We start from the raw sequence: 23,123 nt of genomic DNA on the forward strand, positions 1-23,123 counted from the left end.
CGGCCGTGTGCTCACTTATCCGAGTTTGGGACTGAAGCTTCCCGTGAGTGATGAGAACGTGTAGCCATCCATGGAGGGGAATGGGGAAGTAGCCAACGAGAGGTTTCTCAGTGTGTGGTTGACAGCACTGGGAGAGCCCAGCGAGAACAGTGGTTCATAGTGGTGGCTGTTGAAAGACTTGGATTTTGTTTGGGAGAGGGCGGCCGACCAGGCCAAGAGTAGGGAAGGCGGAGTCCACTACTGATCTAAGGCTGTGGTTTTGCTGGCTGCCTGTGGTGGGAGGGTAGGCATGTGAGAGAAGTATCAAGGATATTTGAGAGCTCTTAAGTGATCACCATGTACCCTCTACTGGAAGAGGAAAACGGGAAGAGGGGAAAAAAGGGTTCAGGGAATGGGAGTTCTCTTGATGTCCAAGAGGAAGTGTGGAAGCGAAGTGTTTAGAAAGAGGAGAGGATAGGGAGTTGTGTCCTAGAGGTAGATACAGGCATTTCAGCTCCAATGCCAAAAACGTGTTCCTGGGAAAATGTACTCCTACATGTTCCACAGAATTGGGCGCCAAAAGTAACGGGTCTTATGGCAAAAACCAGGCAGGGGCAGGCCACTTAAAACCTTTGGAACTTTGGGACCAGAGCACCACAAAAATAACAGTCCTAGTAAAATACAAGCCCAGTTTGGTTTGTGCTGGTATTTGTGGCCAGCATCCCAGGCTGCTGATCCTTTAGAGCCCTAAGCCCTGGCATTGGGCTTCCTTCTTAGAGATGTAAGTGCTTGACAGCTGTTTAATCAGAAATAAATATCTGATTCACGGCTTAGCCCTTTTCGGCCCGCACTCCCCTTTTCAAACAAAGAGGAAAGGCGTACAGACTTCAGCTGTTAGAATGGCTAAAGCCCGACGAAAACCTGACAAGACTGGGTTGCTGGCGCGCGGCCGGTGGGAGCTCGAGGTGATGCGGCCGCTCTGGAAGGTGGTTCGGCAGTTTCTGACAAAGCTAAACATACTTTTACCAGCAGCTGAGCTCCTACCCGGCTGAAGTGAAAACTTAGGCCCACACAAAAACCTGCATGTGGATGTTCATAGCGACTTCTCTCATAATTACCCCCAAACAAGCAGCAGCCTCAGTGTCCTTGAGTAGGTGAATGGATGAGCCGTGATATATCCATACAATAGAGTATTATTCAGCGATATAAAGAAATGAGCTGTCCGTCCCTGTAAAGACACCTGCGGATCTCCAGTGCATGTATTGCTAAGTGAAAGAAGACAGTCTGAAAAGATTATATACTGTATCATTTCAGTTACCTGACATTCTGGAAAAGGCAAAACGATAGAGATAGTTAAAAAGAGTGGTTGTCAGGGGCTTGAGGGGAGGGATAGGCAGTGCACAGGGGATTTTTAGAGCAGTGAAAGTATTTTGTATGATGCTCTGCTAGTGGATACATCACACCATGTATTTATTTAGGATTTTATTTATTTATTTGACATAGAGAGAGATCACAAGTAGGCAGAGAGGAAGGGAAGCAGATTCTCCGCTGAGCAGAGAGCCCGATGCGGGGCTCGATCCCAGAACCCTGGGATCATGACCTGAGCTGAAGGCAGAGGCTTAACCCACTGAGCCACCAAGGTGCCCCATCACACCATATATTTAAAACCCACATAAGTTTTCAGCCATATAGAGTGAACTTTAATGTATGTAAATTAAAAAAATCATTTGGGGGGGCAAATCCCAGGATAAAATGCAGAATGTGATAAAACTGTATTACAAATATATGAAACAGCATCAGAGAAGAGGGGGAAGAGTGCTGACACAGGTAACTTTGGAAATCAGTAGTCTGTAAAACTAAAGGTAAGAGAAACCAAACTTACCAATAAAGTTGTATCCCATGGGAATATGAATTAACAATTCAGATGCTGTTACTATACATGTATACTGGAATCAAACAATTAAATGGATGGTGGGTGGTGGGAGCTAAGTTTCTTATCATTGGGGTGGAATTTTATAGGAAAGCAGAGAGAGAATGTTAGAATGATCGGTGTGGTAATAAAGTTGGAGACCTTAGTGTGAACCTCATGTCTGGTTTAATACAAACATGGACAGTTACGTGTAGAAATGTAGGCACACACACACAGGGGTTTAGTATACATACGTATATTTCCTTGCTCTTATCAATGAGAAAGCCCAAAAGCAGTGACACCCCAGTAACAGGGAGCATGCTTAGTAGCCAGATGTTGGAGAAATGGATGATTGCAGAAATGGCCGATTCTAGGACTGGGGCAGGAAGCATGCACGATGAGCCTCCAGTGTCTTCTGGGGCCTGAAAGTAGCAAACAAAGAAAAACCATAATACAGGTATGTCAGAGGAGCCAAATGAAAAAGTCCCTGTGGCTAATTAGAGCAGCAAAGTAAAGTAGTATTGAGTTATAACACAAAGTAGAAAGTAAATATGCAAGAGACGGTCCCTGCTTATAAAAACAAAGAGGAGATATCTTAGTACTTTTTGATCAGTATTGGGCTTGAATTTTCCCCAGATGGCTTAATACAGTGGCAGGTGTGGCAGTTCCTGAAGGCACTGAACTTTGGACACTAGGAATGCACTTGTGGAGGTGCCCCAGGTTTTTGACTTAGGGTTTTTTGTATGTTGCTAGGTTTTCCCCTTCAACTTCGTTGATGTTCCGGGAAAAGCTGTGTTAGGAACTAAATGACTTCTTTATTATGCTGACATCATTCCTGTATTTATCAAGTACATGTGAGCTAATTTGTATTCAAGAAATGTTTTTTGTAGCAGGATAGATTTCGTTAGAATTTACTCTTCCTGAGGTGGAGTAGTTTCAGGTGATGTCAGAGTCCAGAGTGTGGCTCCAGGAAGGAATGATTAAAGTTAGAGTCGGAAGTCAGTGGGAGTAAAGAGGTCCAGGAATTGAAATGTGAGATCAGTAAGATAATCACGAATAATTGGGAAGTGTGGTAATGTTGTATGGGACAGATACGTGTTGCTGTGAGGACATATAAAAAGGAGGTTGGACAAGTCAGAGAGGTCAGAGCAAGAGTCATCGATGAAGGAAAACGTGAGATAAGAGCAAATGGATGAGCAGGGCATAAGCAGGGAAGGAGGAAGGGTATAGCACTTTCCAGTTTGGTGTGGGGAAGAGTTGGGGCAAAGACCATGGTCAGGCCAGTGTGACAGGTTCAGGAAGGTGGAGGAAAGTGCTGACGACCAGATCAGCAGGGTTTTCCTTGGCTGAATGGGAGACTGTTAAGGAATTTTGGTTGTATGGGGGAATAGAGGTACAAGGAAGACTGAGTTATATTTCCAGAAAGGCAACTGGGACTGCATATTGGAGAGTGGAGGGGGGAGTTGGAGGTGAGCTTCATTCAAACCCTTCCCTTCCATGTACAAGGAATCGACAGGTTGTGAAATGAAAGAGGGGGTCTTGCTGGTCTTAGAGCTTTGAAGCAATAAATGTATTTTCTTTTTGAACTACATAGAAAATACTTAACATTGAAGACTTCGTGGTTTTAACAGTTTATACTTTGGTAGTGTGAGGTTGTTTTCTGGTTGTCACAGAATTCAAGGTGATAAGCTTCCTGCTGATGAACATTATTAGAAATAGGCCCTTCACTCTGACATTATTAGTCTTACCCAAGAATATGAATGCTTTTAATCTGACATCTCAGCTTTTTCCTAGGTCTTTACATTTAAATTTAGTTTAAAAATGAAACAAATCTTTTAACCTTTATGAAATTTTTCCATTGTCTAAGTAGAACATAGTGAGTATAATAGAACCTTGAAGATTAAGGATTATGTAGTTGTTGATAGTAATTTTTGCATGAGGGGAAAGTGTAGGGCAGTTTAATTCATGTATGGATTTAACGCATGGTTTACTAATTCAGGGCAAGTTATATAACATCTGTAAGAGTTTTCTCTCTTTAAAATGAGGTTAATTTAAAAAAATAAAATGAGGTTAAAACCCATTTCACAGATGTTGAATGAGAAAAATCTATACAAAAGCACTTAATTCTTTGAGAGAGAGTTTACCCTCAAATATTAATTTTCTTTCTCTTTTCCCATAGAAGTAGCAAGAATAGGAGATAGGAGAACAAGTGACATGATCCCAGAATTCTTATTGTAACTGGGTCCTTCCTGTGGGGTCAGAGCTTGCTCTGGATTGGACTTCTTGCATTTAAATCTCAGCACAAATCCTGGTTTGGAATTCTCACGCAACATTATGACCTTGGGCGAGTCTCTTCATCTTCCCTTAATTTCCTTTCCTTAATAATAAATAGTACCTACTTCTGAAGTTGTTTTGAGTGCTAAACAGGTGAACAAATATAGTACTCTTGGAGTAGTGCCTTTCACATAGCATTAAATATATGGTAACTGTTGTCATCGTCATCATCATCATCATTGTTAAGAATACCTTAGGACTACTTTATGCCTAAAAGTTTTGGTCACTTCCCTTCCAGAAAAACCAAAACCAAAATAAAAGCTAGTTGATTTAGGACTCAGGGTTTTCTTTATACTTTTTTTTTTTAACTGTCTAACATTTTTAAATGAATTTAGTTGGCCCGACCATTTCCCAGGCAACTCAATTATTTGAACACATATTTAACTTTTTTTTTTTTTTTTCTTAAAGATCTTATTTATTTATTTGACAGAGAGAGCACAAGCAGGGGGAGCAGCGGGCAGAGGGAGAGGGAGAAGCAGGCTCTTTGCTGAGCAGGGAGCCCGATGCAGGGCTTGATCCCAGGACTCTGGGATCATGACCTGAGCCACCCAGGAGCCCCACATATTTACAGTTTAGATGTTTTTAATAAGGGACCCGTGTCATTCTGCAGATTTATGCTATTTTTTTTTTCTTCTGCTTAGCTCAGTGTAAATCGGTTACCTCCATATGTTAAAAGCAATTTGGGGGGTATCTGTATATTGCTGCTCTTGTTTTTATCTCCCTAACCAACTTTATCACCTCTCAGTGGTCACCAGGCTGAGAACTTTTGCCCATAACCTATATACTTAAGATGTCTGGGGACACAGGTTTTCATGGTAATAAAAAGGAGAGGCTGAGTTCATTCATTTTCTTTTGGGCCATGTCAAAATGTGCTTATTTGCATTGCAAATGTAAACTTCACTGTTTAATGATATAATATGATGAAGTGTATGGGAAAGGAAGGTATCTCGGTGTGTGATGGTTATTGTATAGCTAAGATACGATTTTTGATTTAAAAGAAGGTATTTAGTTTTAAAACAATCGTGGTAAATTTGAGAAGGGGAATTTTTCTGCCCATGAAGGTAATGTTATAGTATGACTAAAGGACTAATGACTTAAGTTTGTATTGGGCGAAGCATATTTAACTGGAACAATGAATAATAGAGTATTTTTTGTCATGGAGTCATTTTGGGGATTGTGCAGACTTGTCTTACTCTGAGTGCTTTCTGACATGGTACTTCAACTTCTCTTTTTCTTCTGCTGTGGTTTTAGGGGTGTATTTTCTGTTGCTCACTTGATTTTTGTTCATATGCTAGCTTTCAGGCTAATTTGTGTCTTGGGTGAGGGACAGGGGAGGTTATTGTGAGCGAAGGAAATCCTTCAGGATTAGAATTGAAGAATAGCTATTTTTAAAAGTTTAAAAGCCATTGTCTGACAGATTCCCTAAAGATTTCAGCAGCGGTATGATGATGCATTCCTTTCTTTAAAAAGAGAGAAAGAATATACAGCTAGAGATTAGGTATATTTCTTAGTAGGCTGTAATTGACCAAAGAAATTTGTTGAATCAGCCTTTGTGTAGAACTGATAAAAGTATGTCCAAGAACAGACTTAAGTTTTTTTTTTTTTTTTAAGATTTAAAAAAAAAATTATTTAAGAGAGAGCATGAGTGGGGTCCTGGGGGTGGGACTGAGGGAGAGGGATAAACAGACCAGACTCCCTGCTGAGCAGGGAACCTGATGCAGGGGCTCAATCTCAGGACCCGCGATCATGACCTGAGCTGAAGGCAGTTGCTTAACCAGACTGAGCTACCCAAACCTGAAAATTCTTTTTTTTTTTTTTTAAAGATTTTATTTATTTATTTGACAGAGAGAAATCACAAGTAGGCAGAGAGGCAGGCAGAGAGAGAGGAGGAAGCAGGCTCCCTGCTGAGCAGAAAGCCCAATGTGGGGCTTGAACCCAGGACCTGGGATCATGACCTGAGCTGAAGGCAGCGGCTTAACCCACTGAGCCACCCAGGCGCCCCCCCAAACCTGAAAATTCTTAAAGTAAGAAAGCTGCTTTGCCAATTCAGTTAATTATATAAAATTTCACTTAAAGATATACCCATGATATAGATGCTTCTGGTTTAAAAAATAGCCCATTTGGGGCGCCTGGATGGCTCAGTGGGTTAAAGCCTCTGCCTTCGGCTCAGGTCATGATCCCAACGTTCTGGGATCAAGCCCCACATCGGGCTCTCTGCTCAGCAGGGAGCCTGCTTCCTCCTCTCTCTCTGCCTGCCTGCCTCTCTGCCTACTTGTGATCTCTGTCTGTCAAATAAATAAATAAAATCTTTTTTAAAAAATAGGCCATTTGACAAAAGAACGTTGCTTGGAAATAATATAGATTATAAGCATATTTGGATCTAATAAAATTAAGATCATACTTTCATCATGTTCTTCAAATGCATCCTTTTTCTCTTAAAAATATAGTCTACTCTGAAATATTAGTTTGGTAGGCTCAGTGTGTTCAGATTCTGAAAGTGTGTTAATCTAGTAATAGTGTCAAGAGTCCCATGACTAACCCTGGGCTACTTTGCATATTGCATTGTAATGACACATGTTTCATTGAGTCTTTATATGTACTGATAACAGAAATGTCTAGATACCATTCTAAAAACTGTATTTCTTCCTGAATTGTTTTAGATTTTCATTGAATATCTCATTTGATTTTTTTTTCCCCTTTCTGTTTCCTATGCAGGTCATGGCAAAACCCCAAAAGACGCAGCGTCTGTTCGCGCCACGCACCCAATTCCAGCAGCCTGTGGGATTTATTATTTTGAAGTAAAAATTGTTAGTAAGGGAAGAGATGGGTAAGTGTACATTTTGGTGGGATAAATTGTTTGCTGTTCTTGGATAGTTATTTTTGTCTTGATTTATAATATTTATGCTGTAATTGGAAAATGGGAGTCTCGGAGATACTGGTAATTGGTAAAGTAGGATCTGAATGTCACAGTGCAGCAGGTTGGATACAGTCCTGCTTTAATACTAGTTGAAGCTAATACTTGAGTTGCTGAAATAACCAAGTTTTCTGGTCCGCTTGTCATTAAATTACAGAGACAACAGAGAATTAAACAACAACAGAGACAGTGACTCATTTTCCATGCCTTGTCTTACACTGCCCTTTTCTGAATTCTGCTGAGAACTTAAATCTTCTCAGAGCTAGTTAACCAAGGCCAAAAGGTGATTCATAGGTATTTCACAGGGGGTGGCACTTAGACTCTTGGGTTTAGATCAGGGAAGTATGTTTGTATGCTCTCAACTGGAGGGGATTCCCAGGGATTAGGATATGGTGTAAAAACTTCCAGGTGAGAACTCCATGTAGATTCTGGAACCAACTTCTCTAGCATCGCTTTTCAACTTGGGATCAGTGTATAGTATGTGAGTGTACATCAGAATCGCTTACGGGACTATTACAAAGATAGTAATGTGGGCCTTACCCTAAAAGTTCCTAAATCACTATTTTCAGAAGCAGAGCTTGGGTAAGATAGGCATTCTTGAGTAAGCTTCACTGGGAATTTTGGTGCATTTTTTTTTTTTTTTAAAGATTTTATTTATTTGACAGAGATCACAAGTAGGTAGAGAGGAAGGCAGAGAGAGAGAGAGAGGAGGAAGCGGTCTCCCTGCCGAGCAGAGAGCCCGATGTGGGACTCGATCCCAGGACTCTGGGCTCATGACCTGAGCTGAAGGCAGAGGCTTAACCCACTGAGCCACCCAGGTGCCCCTTGGTGCATATTTCTGATTAAGAATTGATTACCTAGAATCACTAACTCTATCCTATGGTATTTCCTGGTAACCTCATTGTGGTGTCAGAGGTCCTTTAAAGCATCCATAGAGTCATTAGTCCAGCTCCCAAGATAAACTTACTGGGTGAGTTGGCCCAGTTGAGTTAGGAGTCATTAAGTTGAACTGGATTTGAAGTGAATCATTTAACCTGTTAGTGCTTCTTCTGTGTTTAACTGAAAAAATAAGTATGTTTAGTAGATGATTCCTCCTACTTTATTTGCTGAATATTTTCATTCTCAACAGTATGGAAAGTAGAAAGTGTAGCCTTGGAATTCATTGATGACTTTTTATTGAAATGCCTCAGTTGTCCCAGGGTGATCAAGCCAAAGATAAAATCAGAGAAGGCAAGGATAAAGTGGTTGAGAGACCCTAGATTGAAACAGGCACACGATTGTAACCATTTTTAACTCTACTGCTGCCTGAATACTCAGCCAATTCTTCTTATACTTAAAATTATACTGTCAGCCTCATTCTTGCTGATGTTGCTCCTGATTATTCCCAGGGTTCTCTTCACCTTTTCGCTCCATGTGTTTGTCTTTGCATGATCTTGACCTTACCTTTTCATGGCTGCAAACAGCCTGATGAGCGTCGAATCTAAAACTCCCATCTCGGGTTATTCCCTTGAGCTCTAGACGGATCTGTCTAACCTGATGTTTGCATTTGCCTGTCCCACAGGTATTGCATTGTCGCTTGTTTTAAGTCTTTTCCTCAGCACCAGCTTGCTTAGTGGTTTCACTGTTGCTAGAAACTTGACAACTTCCTATTTCTTACTTTGTCCATCTCTATGGCCTCCGCCTCAGGTTTGCTAATTAATCCCCTAAATTACCTAGGTGGTGGGTTCTTTGGTCTCTCAGTTGTTCCCTGTTAAGCTCTTACTTCACTCTGCAACTGTTATCATCCTTCTTTCAAACACAACTGACTTGTGTCTGTCCCTATCTTGAGATCATTTGGTACCCCTGTTGCTTTGAGGGTAAAGTCTGAAACTTCTTAGCAGGGTCTTGGATGATGTGACTAACTCCTTTGTAACTTTTCAGTCTCATCTCTTTGTTGCCAAGATCTCTCATTCATCTTTTTTCTCCCCATTTTAAAAATTAACTGATTTTTACATAGAGTAAAATGTATCATTTTTAGTGTGGAGATCTGTGAGTTTTGACAGATGTGCGTATTCATGTAAGCACCACAGTCAGTATACAGTTGGTCTTTGAATGATGCAGGTTTGATCTGCACGGATCTACTTTATATGTGGACTTTTTTTTATAACTACAGCACAGCCCTGGAAATATATTTTCTCTTCCTTGTGATTTTCTTAATAACATTTCCTTTTCTCTAGCCTTATTATAAGAATGCAGCATATAATACAACGTACAAAATACGCCTTAACTGTTTACTGGTAGGGCTTCCAGTCACCATCAGGCTATTAAATAGCAGCAAAAGTTATATAGGATTTTCAGTTTGTGTGGTGGCAGGGGTGGGGGGTGGGTGATCCGTGTCCCAGCACCACCTAGTTGTTCAAGGATCAGTGATCAAACAGTTCCGTCACCCTCCATAATTCCTCTCTACCCCTTTGTAGGTGATTCTTCCCCATCTCTGAGTGATGACTATTGATTGGTCTTCTGTCTCTATGGTTTTGCTGTTTCTAGAATGGCGTATAAATGGAGTCATAGTATGCAGCCTTCTAATTTAGTCATCTTAGTATACTACATCTGAGATTCATTGCTGTTGTTGCATGTATCGGTAGATCAGTCCTTCTTATCGCTGATTGTATTGGCTGAGCCAACCACAGTGTGCTTACCCACTCTTCGGTTGACGGACATCTGGGTGGTTTCCAGTTTTTGGCAATTAGGAATATAGCCACTATAAACATTTATGTATAGGTTTTTGTGTAAACTTGAGTTTTCATTTCAGTTGGTAAATATCTAGGAGTGGGATTGCTGGATCGTGTGTTAAGTGCATTTTTAACTTCACAAGAAACTGCCAACTTGTTTTGCAGAGCGACTGTACTAGTTTGCATTCCCACCAGCCTCGTGTGAAAGTTCCTGTTGCTTTGCATCCTCTGTAGCGCTTGGTGTTGTCAGGCTTTTTAACAAAATTTTACCTCTCATTATAGATATATTAGTGGTTTTTTACTGTGGTTTTAATTTACATTTCCTTAATGACGAATGATGTTAAAGAATCTTTAATTTTTATCTGCTCCCCCCTTTTTTAACAAACACAGTAATACCTTTATTTTGAATTATTTTTAAAGATTTTATTTATTTATTTGAGAGAGGGCATCAGCTGGGGCGGGGGTGGGTTGTGGGTGCACAGAGTGGGATGGGGAAGCAGGCTCCCTGCTGAACAGAGAGCCCAGTGTGGGGCTTGATCCCAGGACCCTGAGATCATGACCTGAGCCGAAGGCAGAGGCCTAACCGACTGAGCCACCCAGGCACTCCTTTACTTTGGTTTTAAATTAATCATTTGTCAGCAGCTGTGGAAGTGGTTAAGAAGTGACCTACAGATATTAAAAATACTGAATTGACAGCTGAACTGAATGGAATATTTTGTAGGGCATTTCTCATTTTGTCACTTACTCAGGTTAAATTCAAGGTCCTTATACTTCATCTCCTTCACGAGCGGTGGAACCTTTAACTGGGGCATCCAGTTAATCTCCATTTCCACTTGGATGCCCGCTTAGACTTGAAAAAATAAGCCCCAGAAAATAGAAAGTAGGATGCTAAACAGAGTTGAATCGACATCAGATGACCCCAAAGACAGAGGCGGAACAAGCTTCTTGGGTTAGAGCATACGCCCAAGAATCTGTTTCTAGTCAGAATGGGCTGTGGGAGGGGGGGCAGGAGTGCAGCACCATCAGCTCCTGTTTTACTTCTCTGTACAGGCGGGCTCAGGTTTCTAGTTCTCTCTGCGGGCGCTTTCCTTCCTTCTTACATTCACCTTCCCCTGTCCCTTTGCCACTTGCCCCCTTAACGAATTAGCTGTAGTTTAGTTTAAAGATACCTTTTCGGTGGCACTTGTCCTCCCCCAAATAGGATTATGCCTTTCATATGCCTCCTTCACATGTTGGCCAGACTGTAATTATAATATCTGTGTATTTCAGTTGTTTGCCTCCTGGTGGTCTAAACTGCAGACGCAAGTGTAAGCAGCTATCTTATGTTTCTGTCACTGCAGTACTGACTTGATAGCTAGCATTCGTACGAGTGAATAAATGAATGAGAAACTGTACTTCCCTCCTAGGTATTCTTGGAGAAAACTGTTGTATCTTTGGGCAGATCTTATTTATCCTTCTCGTACACGCTTTGACTAAGTTCTCAGTCTAACCCTATATGCTTTTGAAAGGGGAGCACGATCATTTATGGAAGAAAAGCAAGTCATATTGCTGATTTTGGGCGAGTGACACCTTTTGGGGATGCATTTAACTGTATCAAGAGAACTAAAACTTCCTTCCTAAAATCCCAACTTCTTTGTAAAGAATGGACCAGAAAGAGGAGCTGTTAGTCACTTTTCAGTTGCAGTGATAAATGCTCATCTGAGAGTTTAATTAGACTTAAGATTTAATTTTCTTTTAAACAGTGTGTTTGGGGCATTTGGGTGGCTCGGTCGTTAAGCATCGGACTTCGGCTTAGGCCATGATCCCAGGACCTTGGGAAGGAGCCTGCTGCTCCCTTCCCTCTCCCCCTGCTTGTGTTCCCTCTTTCACTGGGTCTTTCTCTGTCAAATAAATAAATAAAATCTTTAAAAAACAACAAGAGGGGCGCCTGGGTGGCTCAGTGGGTTAAAGCCTCTGCCTTCGGCTCAGGTCATGGTCCCAGGGTCCTGGGATCGAGGCCCGCATCGGGCTCTCTGCTCGGCGGGGAGCCTGCTTCCTCCTCTCTCTCTCTGACTGCCTCTCTGCCTACTTGTGATCTCTCTGTCAAATAAATAAATAAAATCTTAAAAAACAAAAAAACAACAAGAGGAACAACAAAAAACAGTGTGTTTATCCAGGATTAGAGCAGGCAAGTAAATATTTAGGTCCAAGAACTTGATTTTAGATAAATCGGTCAATGCAGCAAATTTCTTCGTGACATAGTAGGAGTTGATACCTCTTAATTTATCTGTGATGTGTGTTATTCCTGGGTCTGCGTTGGAAAATTAGGACTATGACTGTGATAGTTGTTACTTGTACCTTATTGCCTAAGAAGTAAGGCTTGAAGGAAGTTTCTTTGAGTGAGTGAAAGAAATAATATATTTTGGGTTTTGCCTTGGATTTTCATTTAAACGAAACACATTTGTATGTGTTCAGGAAAATAAGCTTATTTATTGGGACACAGGAGCCCAAGTTTTATAATTAATTTAAAAATAAATTTCTTATGCATTCCATAACAAAAGGTTAAATCATCTATCACCTTGTCTGCATAACTTTTTTTTAGGAGACATATTTAAAGGCTATATATTTGTGTATTCTTTGTTAATGATTGTTGACCATCAAGATGAATTTCTAAAAGCAGTCTTTGTCTCATGGATCTACTTACAGTGCAGGAATTTTGTTCAAGTTTTGAATTATACATACTAATACAGGCAGGGAAGATCCAGTTAATTTTAAATGTGAGAGGCGATAAATTTTTTATTTGAATATTTATAGAGTTATAATTTATTATGAGTATGCCACTTTTAGTTTTTCAAGCAAAATGTTGATGCCGCTCTGCCAGGGGTTCAGGAGGGACCAGCAAGAAATCCAGTCTCTGTGTTCGCTCCTAAATTCTTCCGCTGACAATAAAGAACACTCCTCAGAGTGTTCCTTCTATGCTTGCTGACTTTCTGGATTATTTGGTGGGGGAGTGGAAGAGAAATAAAGGCTTCTCTTCCCGTTCAGTTTTAAAAGGCTATAAAAGGTCTTTCCTTCTGGTTTCAATGGGAGATAAGCAGCAGATGGAAACACAGTGAACAGAGGAACGGAAGAAATGAACAAAGGCACCAAGTAAGCGATGTATTTATTAACTTAGCAAATATATATTGAACACGTATGATGTGTCAGGTATTGTCAGCAGCTGAGTATAAATATGAAATTATTTTATCCACCTGTTTTTTAGCCATGCTTCTCAGTAGAGGACCTGCCACTTAGTAGAAACTCAGTAACTGCATCAAGTGAACTAAATGTGGGTCCTTGCCCACAAGGAGTGTCGAGAAGCAGACTTAAATCACTCTCAGTTAAGACTTACACTTTAAGAAGTTTGGGTGTAGTACCAAAAGACAACTTATGTGCGGAGAAGCAGAAGGGATTTTTGGTCTGTTCTGTTCACAAGTGTATTCTCAGTGTACAGAGCAATGCTGGGCAAAAATTGGTGCTGGAGGAATCTGTTGACCGAGCGGAGGTAGGTAGGGATACCGTCTTTTCTTCTGTCTCGCCCCCAGCCCTGCGCCTTGTACAGAGTGCATGTTAGGGATTTGGTATTGATGCAGTGATTTGAATACTTCTTTTACCTGCCTTTTGAAACGGGAACCAAAGATGATGGGAACTGTTTGTGATGGTGAGCGAAGTCTTATTTAACTGAGTACCCAGCGAATATGGGAAAGGGGACCTAGAACTTTATCACCATTGTGTTTCTCAAATTACCCTTGTGTTGGTTATCTTCAGTGCAGTTAATCTCAAATCATCCTTACCCCGCCCCCTACTTCCATCAGTTATCTTGTACCCAGCAAATGCACATGGATTTTAAGAACCTTTTTTGTAGTTAGGAAGTAATGCATTCTTAATGCCAAAGGAGGAGTCAGACAAGTCCTGTAAAGCAGAAAAAAGCACAACTATTTTAAAAAGGATCTGCAGTCCTACCACCCATGATGGTTTGTGGTATGTTCTCCAGGACGTTCTTTTCTCTAGTCAAACAAATTTTAACATTACTTTAAGGAAAAAAAATAGTCTTAAGATGTATTTGAATAATAAAATATTCTCACATGTGCCACTACCTATACTTTACCTTAGGATGAATTTGATGCAAAATTCAGAGAGAAAATCTCTTTAATAATGTCATGAAAATACCCATAATCTTTCAATACAACTGTAAGGCTGTATAGCTTTGTCATAATGAGTATGTTTCTTGAAGTCCTTCATTTTACTTTTTCAGAACCAGAAAACCAGTTTGTAACCAGTCTGTGTTTATCTCAGATACACGGACTGCTTGCTGTTTGTTCACTGCTGGAATCATTTAGGCCAAATAGAGCATTTCAGAATAAGGAGAGATGGTCTTTAGGTCCTAGACCTTTTGACTCTTTGTCAGTCATCTGGCAATTGGGATAGGTTTTTCAGGAGGAGTGGTTGAAATGTTTACAATGATTATAGAGAAGTAATTGTTCTTGGTTAGAAGCACAGGCTGCTAAAAAGTTGAGCTTCTTCTTAGTGTTTCTCTCGTTATGATTTAGATGGTACAGATTCCTTTTATTTTTTTCTCTTTTTAAAGATTTATTTATTTGGGGGTGCCTGGGTGGCTCAGTGGGTTAAAGCCTCTGCCTTAGGCTCAGGTCATGATCCCAGGGTCCTGGGATCGAGCCCCACATCAGGCTCTCTGCTTGGCGGGAAACCTAACCCCGCCGCCCCCGCCCATGCCTACTTGTGATCTCTGTCAAATAAGTAAATAAACTCTTTAAAAAAATTTTTTTTTCTTTATTTGAGCAAGAGAGTAGGGGGAAGGGCAGAGGGAGAGAGAGAGAACCCTCAGGCCGATTCCTGGCTGAGCGTGGAGCCTCACGCAGAGCTGGATCCCAGGACACTGAGCTCATGACCTGAGCCTAAGGCGGCAGTTGGCTGCCCAGCCAGCCGAGCGCCCCCCCCCCCCCCCCCGCCCTGCCACGTGCCCCGACCATGCAGATTCCAAGCAGTTTTCCTCCCCAACATCACAGACATAGAGAAGAGTTAACACGGTCAACACCCATATGCCCCAACATTTAGATTTTAGAGTCAGAATTTTGCTGTATTGGCTTTATTACAATCAGGTCTATCAACCCATCTTCTTTTTAAATGCATTTCAAGGGAATTTGCAGAATTTTCACACCAGTTTTACTTGAATTCTCTAGTTTTACCCTTGTATCTTTTTTTTTTTTAATCTGAAGATCATTGTTCCTGATGTTATTGACATAATTTTTCATTTGTTTTGTAGTGGAACATAACTATATCTAAGTTAAAATACTGATATTGTTGCTAAAAAGAATGTTGATTACTTTATGATTTCTTTATAGGTTTTTTTTTGTCTTTAGAATATATCCTATTGGGAATAGATACTCAAAAACTGAGCTTTAAAGTCCCTTGAAGTAATTCTTTTGTGTTTCTACAACTAACTTGACATACTAGTTTCATTTATTTAAATTTCTTAGGCTCTTAGGGGTTTCTTTTTTTTTTTTTCTTCTCTCTTTTTTCTTTCTGTTTTCTGTAATTATGTAAAACATTTAAACATTGCATTGGTCCAAAATTAAAGCCATACCAGAAGGTACTTCACAGAAGTTTCATTTTCTCCTGGTTGTCTTCCCCATTCCTGCAGGTTAATTAATTTTTTTTTTATTAGTTCTTGGTTTTCTTTCCAACATTTCTTTTGAATATACATTTGACCCTTGAATTGTATGGGATACTAGGGTGTTAAAATCCTCTGTGCAGCTGAAAAGGTATAATTTGGGGCTTTTTGTTTTATTTTTTGCCTGATAGAAAGTTATTTATTGCCTGGAATGTGCTGTTATGTTTGTAAGTTTGGAGTTGGCTGATCTTTTTTCTGATATATAGTTGACCCACGGTGTGTGACTCTGTAGCTTGAGCCGTCAGTTTGGCTCCCCCATCTGTCACCATACGACACTGCTGCAGCATTATTGCCTATATTCCCTATTTTGTGTCTTTCATCCCTGTGATGACTTCAGTCCATTACTGGAAGCCTGTGCCTCCCACTCCCCTTCATTCATCTTGCCCGTCCCTCTACCCCTCTGCCCTCTGAGGGCACCCATCAGGTATCTGTATTTAAGGGTCTGTTTCTGCTTGGTTGTTTGTTCATTTATTTGTTTTGTTCAGATTCTGTGTATAAATGAAATGGTATTTGTCTTTGGCTTATTTCACTTAGTGTTATGCCTTCTAGGTTAATCCAATACACAGATGGCAAGATCTGAGTTTTTCTTTTCTTTCCCCCTTTTTTTTATGGCTGAGTAATATTCATGTGTATATTCATTGTGTATGTGCGTGTATCACATTTTTATCCATTCATCTGTTGATGGACACTTAGGTTGCTTCCACATCTTGGTCGTTGTAAATAATGCTGCAGTTAACATATGGATGGATGCATCTTTTCAAGTTGGTGGTTTTTGTTTGGTAAATTATCCATTACTGCAATTATTGGATCATATGGTAGTTTTCTTTTTTATTTTTATTTTTTTTTTTTTTGAGGAACCTCCATACTGTTTTCCACAGTGACTGCACAAGTTTGCATTCCCACCAGCAGTGCACGAGGGTTCCTTTTCCTCTGCATCCTTGCCCAGTACCTGTTATTTCTTATCTTTTTCATTTCAGCCATTAGACAGGTATAAGGTGATAATCTCTTTGTGGTTTTGGTTTGCATTTCCCTGAGGATTAGTGATGTTGAGCATCTTTTCATGTTTCTCTTGGCCATCTGTATGTCCTCTTTGGAAAAATGTCTGTTCAGGGCTTCCGCTCAGTTTGAATTGGATTATTATTTTGCCCCCCTGTGTTGAGTTGTATAAGTTCCTTATATATTTATTTTGAATATTAACCATTTATCAATACGTCATTTGCAGATAATTTCTTTTTTTTTTTTTTTAAAGATTTTATTTATTTGAGAGAGAGAGAGACAGAGTGAGAGAGCATGAGAGGAGAGGTCAGAGGGAGAAGCGGACTGCCCATGGAGCTGGGAGCCCGATGTGGGACTCGATCCCGGGACTCCAGGATCATGACCTGAGCCGAAGGCAGTTGCTTAACCAACTGAGCCACCCAGGCACCCTGCAGATAATTTCTAAGACTCAGTAGGTTGCCCTATTGTTGATGGTTTTTTATTTATTTATATTTTTTACTACGCAAAGGCTTTATTTATTTATTTATTTTAGTACAGTCCCAGTAAATTTGCTTTTGTTTCCCTTGTCTCAGGAGACCTGTCTAGAAGAATGTTTCTAAGGCCACTGTCAGGGATTCCTGCATATGTTTTCTTTCAGGAGTTTTGTGGTTTCTGGTTTTGCATTTAGGTCTTTAATCCATTTTGAGTTTATTTTTGTATATGATATTAGAGAGTGGTCCACTTTCATTCTTTTGCGTGTAGCTGTCCAGTTTCCCAGCACCATTTATTGAAGAGACTGTCTTTTCCCATTGTACATTCTTGCCTCCTTTGTCTTAGATTTAATTGTCCATAGAAGTGTAGGTTTATTTCTGAACCTTATATTGCGTTTCATTGATCTGCATGTTTATTTTTGTGCCACATACTGTTTCGATTACTCTTTTATACTATATTTTGGCATCTGGGATTATGATACTTCCAGCTTTGTTGTTCTTTCTCAAGATTGCTTTGAGAACATTCAGGGTCTTTTGTGGTTCCATACACGTTTGAGTACTGTTCTCCTTCTGTGAACAATGCTCTTGGTGTTTTGATAGGGATTGCACTGAATCTGTAGATTGCTTTGGGTTGTATGGACATTTTAACAGTATTAATTTTTCCAGTCCATGAGCATGAGATAGTTTTCCATTTCTGTCATCTTCTGTTTCTTTCATCAGTGTTTTATAGTTTTTCAAGAGTGCAGGTCTTTGACTTGGTTAAGTTTATTCCTAGATATTTTATTTTTTGATGCAGTTATAATTGGAGTTGTTCTTATTTTTCTTTGTTACTTTGTTATTAGTTATAGAAACACAAGCAATTTCTGCATGTTAATTTTGTATCCTTCAACTTTACTGAATTTATTTATTCTATTAGCTCTTGGTGGAATTTTTAGGGTTTTCTATGTATAGTATTACGCTACCTGCAGATAGTGACAGTATAACTTCTTTCTTACCAGTCTGAATGCCTCTTATTTTTTTCTTGTCTGATTGCTTTGACTAGGACTTCTGAGACTGTGTTGAATGAAAGTGGCTGGAGTGGCCATTCTTGTCTTATCCTAATCTTAGAGGAAAAGATCTCAGTTTTCACCATTGATTATGATGTTAGTTGTGAGGGTTTTTTTGGGGGGGGGGTCGTTATTGTTGTTTAAGATTTTATTTATTTATTTGAGATAGAGTGAGAGAAAGAGCATAAACAAGGAGGAGGGGCAGAGGGAGAAGCCGCCAGTGTGGGGCTTGATCCCAGGACTGGGAGATCATTACCTGAGCTGAAGGCAGACAGATGCTCAACCGACTTAGCCAGCTGGGCACCTCAGTTGTAGGCTTTTCATATATGGTCTTTATGTGTTGAGGTATGTTCCCCCTAAACCCACTTCGTTGAAAGTTTTTATCATAAATGGATGTTGAATTAGGTCAGGTGCTTTTTGTGCTTCTGTTGAGATGATCATATAATCTGTATCCTTTCCCTTGTTAATATGATCTGTCATACTGATTGATTTGTGTACATTGAGACATTTTTGTTGCATCCCTAGAATAAATCCCACTTGATCATGGTGAATGATCCTTTAATATATTGTTGAATGTGATTTGCTAATATTTTGTTGAGGAAATTTGCATCTACGTTCATCAGGGATATTGGCCTGTAGTTCTCTTTTTTTGTAGTGTCTTTGTCTGGTTTGGGTATCAGGATATTGGCCTTGTAGACTGTTTGGAAGCTTTCCTTCCTCTTCTAGTAGTTTGAGGAAAAGTAGGCATTAACTCTTTAAATGTTTTGTAGAATTTACCTATGAATCCATCTGGTCTCGGATTTTTGTTTGTTGAAGGTTTTTTGATTACTGATTCAATTTTGTTACCAGTAATCAGTGTGTTCAGAGTTTCTGTTTCTTCCTGATTCAGTTTTTGGAAGATTGTATGTTTCTAGGAATTTACCCATTTTTTCCTAGGTTTTCCAGCTTGTTGCTGTATTCTTTTTTGCAGTATGTTTTTTTTAACTCACTGAGCCACCCAGGTGCTCCAACGATTTTATTTATTTATTTGACAAACAGAGATCACAAGTAGGCAGAGAGGCAGACAGAGAAAGAGGTTTGGGAAGCAGGCTCCCTGCTGAGCAGAGAGCCCAATGTGGGGCTCGATCCCAGGACCCTGAGATCATGACCTGAGCCAAAGGCAGAGGCTCAACCCACTGAGTCACCCAGGCGCTCCTGCAGTATGTTTTTTTAAAAGAATTTATTTATTTAGAAAGAGTGCATGCACAAGTGTGTGGGGAAGGGCAGAGGGCAAGGAAGAGAGAGAATCTTAAGTAGACTCCGTGCCAGGTGTTGATCCCAGTGCAGGGCTCTATCCCAGGACTCTGAGACCTTGAACTGAAATCAGCAGTCAGATGCATAACCAACTAAGCCCCCGCCACCCTGCAGTAGTCTTTTATAATCCTTTATATTTCTGCGGTGTTGTTACTTCCCTTTTGTTTCTGATTATTTGATTCCTCCCTCTTTTCTTGATGAAGCTGCCTAGAGGTTTATCAGATTTTCTTTTCAGAGAACCACTTCTTGCTTTCTTTAATCTTTTCTTTCTTTCTTTCTTTCTTTTTTTGGTCTCTTTTTCATTTATTTCTGCTCTTCTGATCTTTCTTATTTACTTCCTTTTACTAACTTTGGGCTTTGTTCTTTTTCTAGTTCCTTTGGGTGTAAGATTAGGTTTATTTGAGAGTCTTTTGGTTTCTTAAGTAAGCCAATATCACCATAAATTTCCCACTTCGAATTGCTTTTGTTGTGTCCCAGAGATGTTTGGTCTTTTGTGTTTCCATTTTCATTTCATGTGTCTCCTTGTATTTGGTTTCTTCTTTGATTTCTTCATTGACCCATTGGTTGTTTAGTAGCATGTTGTTTAAGCATCCACGTGTTTGTGTATTTTCCATTGTTTTGTTTTTTTTTTTTAAAGATTTTACTTACTCATTTGAGAGAGAGCGAGAGTTAGAGTATAAAAGGGGGAGAGGCAGAGGCAGAGGGAGAAGCAGACTTGATCCCAAGACCTGGAGGTCATGACCTGAGCCTAGGGCAGAGACTCAACCATCTGAGCCACAGGCACCCCTTCCAGTGTTTTCTTGCGATGTGATTGCTGGTTTCATACTGCTGAGGTCAGAAAAGTTGCATGATACGGTTTCAGTATTCTTAAACTTGTTGAGACTCTTTCTTGGCCTACCATGTGATCCTTCCTGGAGAATATCCCATGTGCACTTGAGAAGAATGTGTATTCTGGTGTTTTTGGATGTAATATTTTGTATATCTCTAAGCCCATCTGGTCATTGTGTCATTCACACTGATTTTCTGTCTGGATGATCTATCTATTGGTGAAAGTGGGGTGTTAAAGTCCCCTACTGTTGTTTTACTGTCCATCTTTCCCTTTATATCTGCTAACATTTGCTGTGTATTTAGGTGTTCCAGTGCCGAATGCATAGATATGTACATTTGTTATATCCTCTTGTTGAGTCGATATCTTTTTTTTTATTATGTAGTAGTACCTCTTTGTTTCTTGTTACAGTCTTTGTTTTAAAGTCTATTTTGTCCGTTAGTATTGCTACCCTTGCTTCTCTGTGTATAACTTTTGATTCCCCAGAAACTTAACTACTAATAGAATACTGTTGACCAGATTTGTTACTGATAACATAAACAGTTGAGTAACACATATTTTATATCTGTATTATATGTTGCATTCATACAATAAAGTAAGCTAGAGAAAGGGAAATGTTAAGAAATTCATAAGGAAGAGAAAATACTTTTACAGTACTGTGTTATAAAAAATCCATGTCTAAGTGGACCCATGCAGTTCAAACCCATGTTACTCAAGGTCAACTGTATAGCCAAATATGCTTTAGAAAACTCTGAACAGATAGTACAAATAAATGATGACAGTAGTTGCTTCTAGATAGGGGAAGTGGTTAGCTAGAGATAGGAGTGAAAGAAAACTTGAAATATTTTTGTTACTTTTGAATTTTTTTTTTTTTTTTAATAATGCGGTCTATCTTCATTGCTCTCTTTTGGGGGAAAGGGTAATGTAGTTTTACATTTAGAAAGTTACTTTTATACTAACACAGCCCCCTCCTTTTAAGGTGATCTCTTTTGTGAGCAGTAATAAAATTAGCAAGCAACCTCTTCATTTCCCCTCTCTATTCCCTAGTATCTTGGGGCCCCAGGGGAGGGGCACTTAAAAATTTCTTACTGAGGGACGCCTGGGTGGCTCAGTTGGTTAAGCAGCTGCCTTCCACTCAGGTCATGATCCCAGCGTCCTGGGATCGAGTCCCACATCGGGCTCCTTGCTCATCAGGGAGCCTGCTTCTCCCTCTGCCTCTGCCTGCCATTCTGTCTGCCTGTGCTTGCTCTCTCTCCCTCTCTCTCTCTGACAAATAAATAAATAAAATCTTAAAAAAAAAAAAATTTCTTACTGATACACCTGCAGTAAAAATCTCCTTTTTTGGGAAGGGGATATATAGTTCTGTGAGTTTTTACAAACGCTTAGAGACAAATGCTTAAGTCAAGAACAGAACTATTGCCTCACTTCCCCAAATTCCCTCTTACTGCGCCCTTTATAATCAGATCCTCCTCTCACCCCTGCCTAACTTCTGGCAACCACTGATGTGTTTTCTATTCCTGTAGGTTTTTTTTTTTTTTTTCCCCCCAATTTGAAACCAGAATGCCATATAAATGTAACCCTTTGAGTAAGGCTTTCTTTTCAGTCAGCATGATGCATTTGAGACTCATGGGGGTCCAGTGTATCAAGAGTTCATTCTTTTTTTGGTAAACTCTCCCCCATTTTGTTATTCTATTATATCTACATGTTGTAAAAAAAAAACACGTAGCTTTTGCATACACAACTCTGTTACCTCATCATTGAGTGTCAGTTACAAATGTAGTATGTTTAATAATACTCTGTACCAGGCCTTGGGCCAAAGATCATTCTTTAGAGAACTCAGGAAGAGCTCGTGGGAACAACATTGAAGTCCTTTCTGGTTCAGAGCTGTTTGTGACTAATATATCCATTTTATTTGAAGGTTTGACTGGGTATAAAATCCCTGGCGTATATTTTTTTGAGCTCCATAGACTTGGATGTGAAGTATCATTGTCTTACGCCATCTTTTTTTTCCTCATAAGAAAATTGGTTTTGGAGCACTTGGGTGTCTCAGTTGATTAAGCATCTGACTTGCTCTCAGCTCAGGTTGTGAGTTCAAGCCCCACGTTGGGCTCCATGCTGGGTATGGAGCCTACTTGGGTTAAAAAAAAAAAAAAAAATTGGTCTTTCATATGGGTGGTCAAAGATTTTTCTTTAAAGAGCTGCTTCTGAATGTATCTTGGTGTTAACTTTTATGTATGGCCTTAAATGATAATTTCAGGTCTTCTTTTATTTCAGAAAGTTTTATCATATGATAATTTTCAGTATTTTTTCTATTCCATTACATAGGTTTTGGGGGGGGGGACTCTAATTATAAGAATATGCTGGATCTTCTTTGCCTAACTTCTACATCATTTGTTCACAAAACCTTTTATTTTCCTTGTTTACTTAGAAAATTTTCTCTGTTCTGTTCCATTTTTTTCTGTGGGGACTGTTCAATGTTCTATTTAGTTTGTCTTTACTTCTGATGCAATTTTTTCTTTTAGTTCTTACATAATGCAAGTAAAAACACTATTACGCTACTTATTTGTATTATGAAATGGAGACTTCGTGTTAAAAAGTCTTAAAGAGGGGTGGCTAAGTGGCTCAGTTGGTTAAGCGTCTGCCTTTGGCTCAGGTCATGATTCCAGGGTCCTGGGATCAAGTCCCTAATTGGGTTCCCTGCTCAGTGGGAAGTCTGCTTCTCCCTCTCCCCCTCCCCCTCCGCTTGTGCTTTGACTCTCACTTTCTCTTTCTCAAATAAATAAAATCTTTAAAAAGTCTTAAAGATCCAATGTGAATTTTAAGTTCTAACACTTGTGGAGAGAAAAGTTATTGCTGAAAAATCAAACAATAAAATATACCCCAATCTGTATGGTTTTGTAGGTTCACCTCACTTGGTATGATGGATAGTACCTGT

At 39.7% G+C, this 23,123-nt stretch overlaps 1 protein-coding gene across 1 annotated transcript in view; it reads left to right on the forward strand.

Moving 5' to 3' along the window:
• Positions 1–23,123, forward strand: part of RANBP9 (RAN binding protein 9) — an 89,091-nt gene that overhangs the window by 6,900 nt on the left and 59,068 nt on the right. The window contains exon 2 of the mRNA XM_047734390.1: positions 6,938–7,049. Within this exon, the coding sequence (XP_047590346.1) occupies positions 6,938–7,049 (112 nt within the window). The remainder of the gene's footprint in view (positions 1–6,937; positions 7,050–23,123) is intronic.

The sequence above is a fragment of the Lutra lutra genome, chromosome 6 (assembly GCF_902655055.1).
Source record: "Lutra lutra chromosome 6, mLutLut1.2, whole genome shotgun sequence".
NCBI classification, from domain to species: Eukaryota; Metazoa; Chordata; class Mammalia; order Carnivora; family Mustelidae; genus Lutra; species Lutra lutra.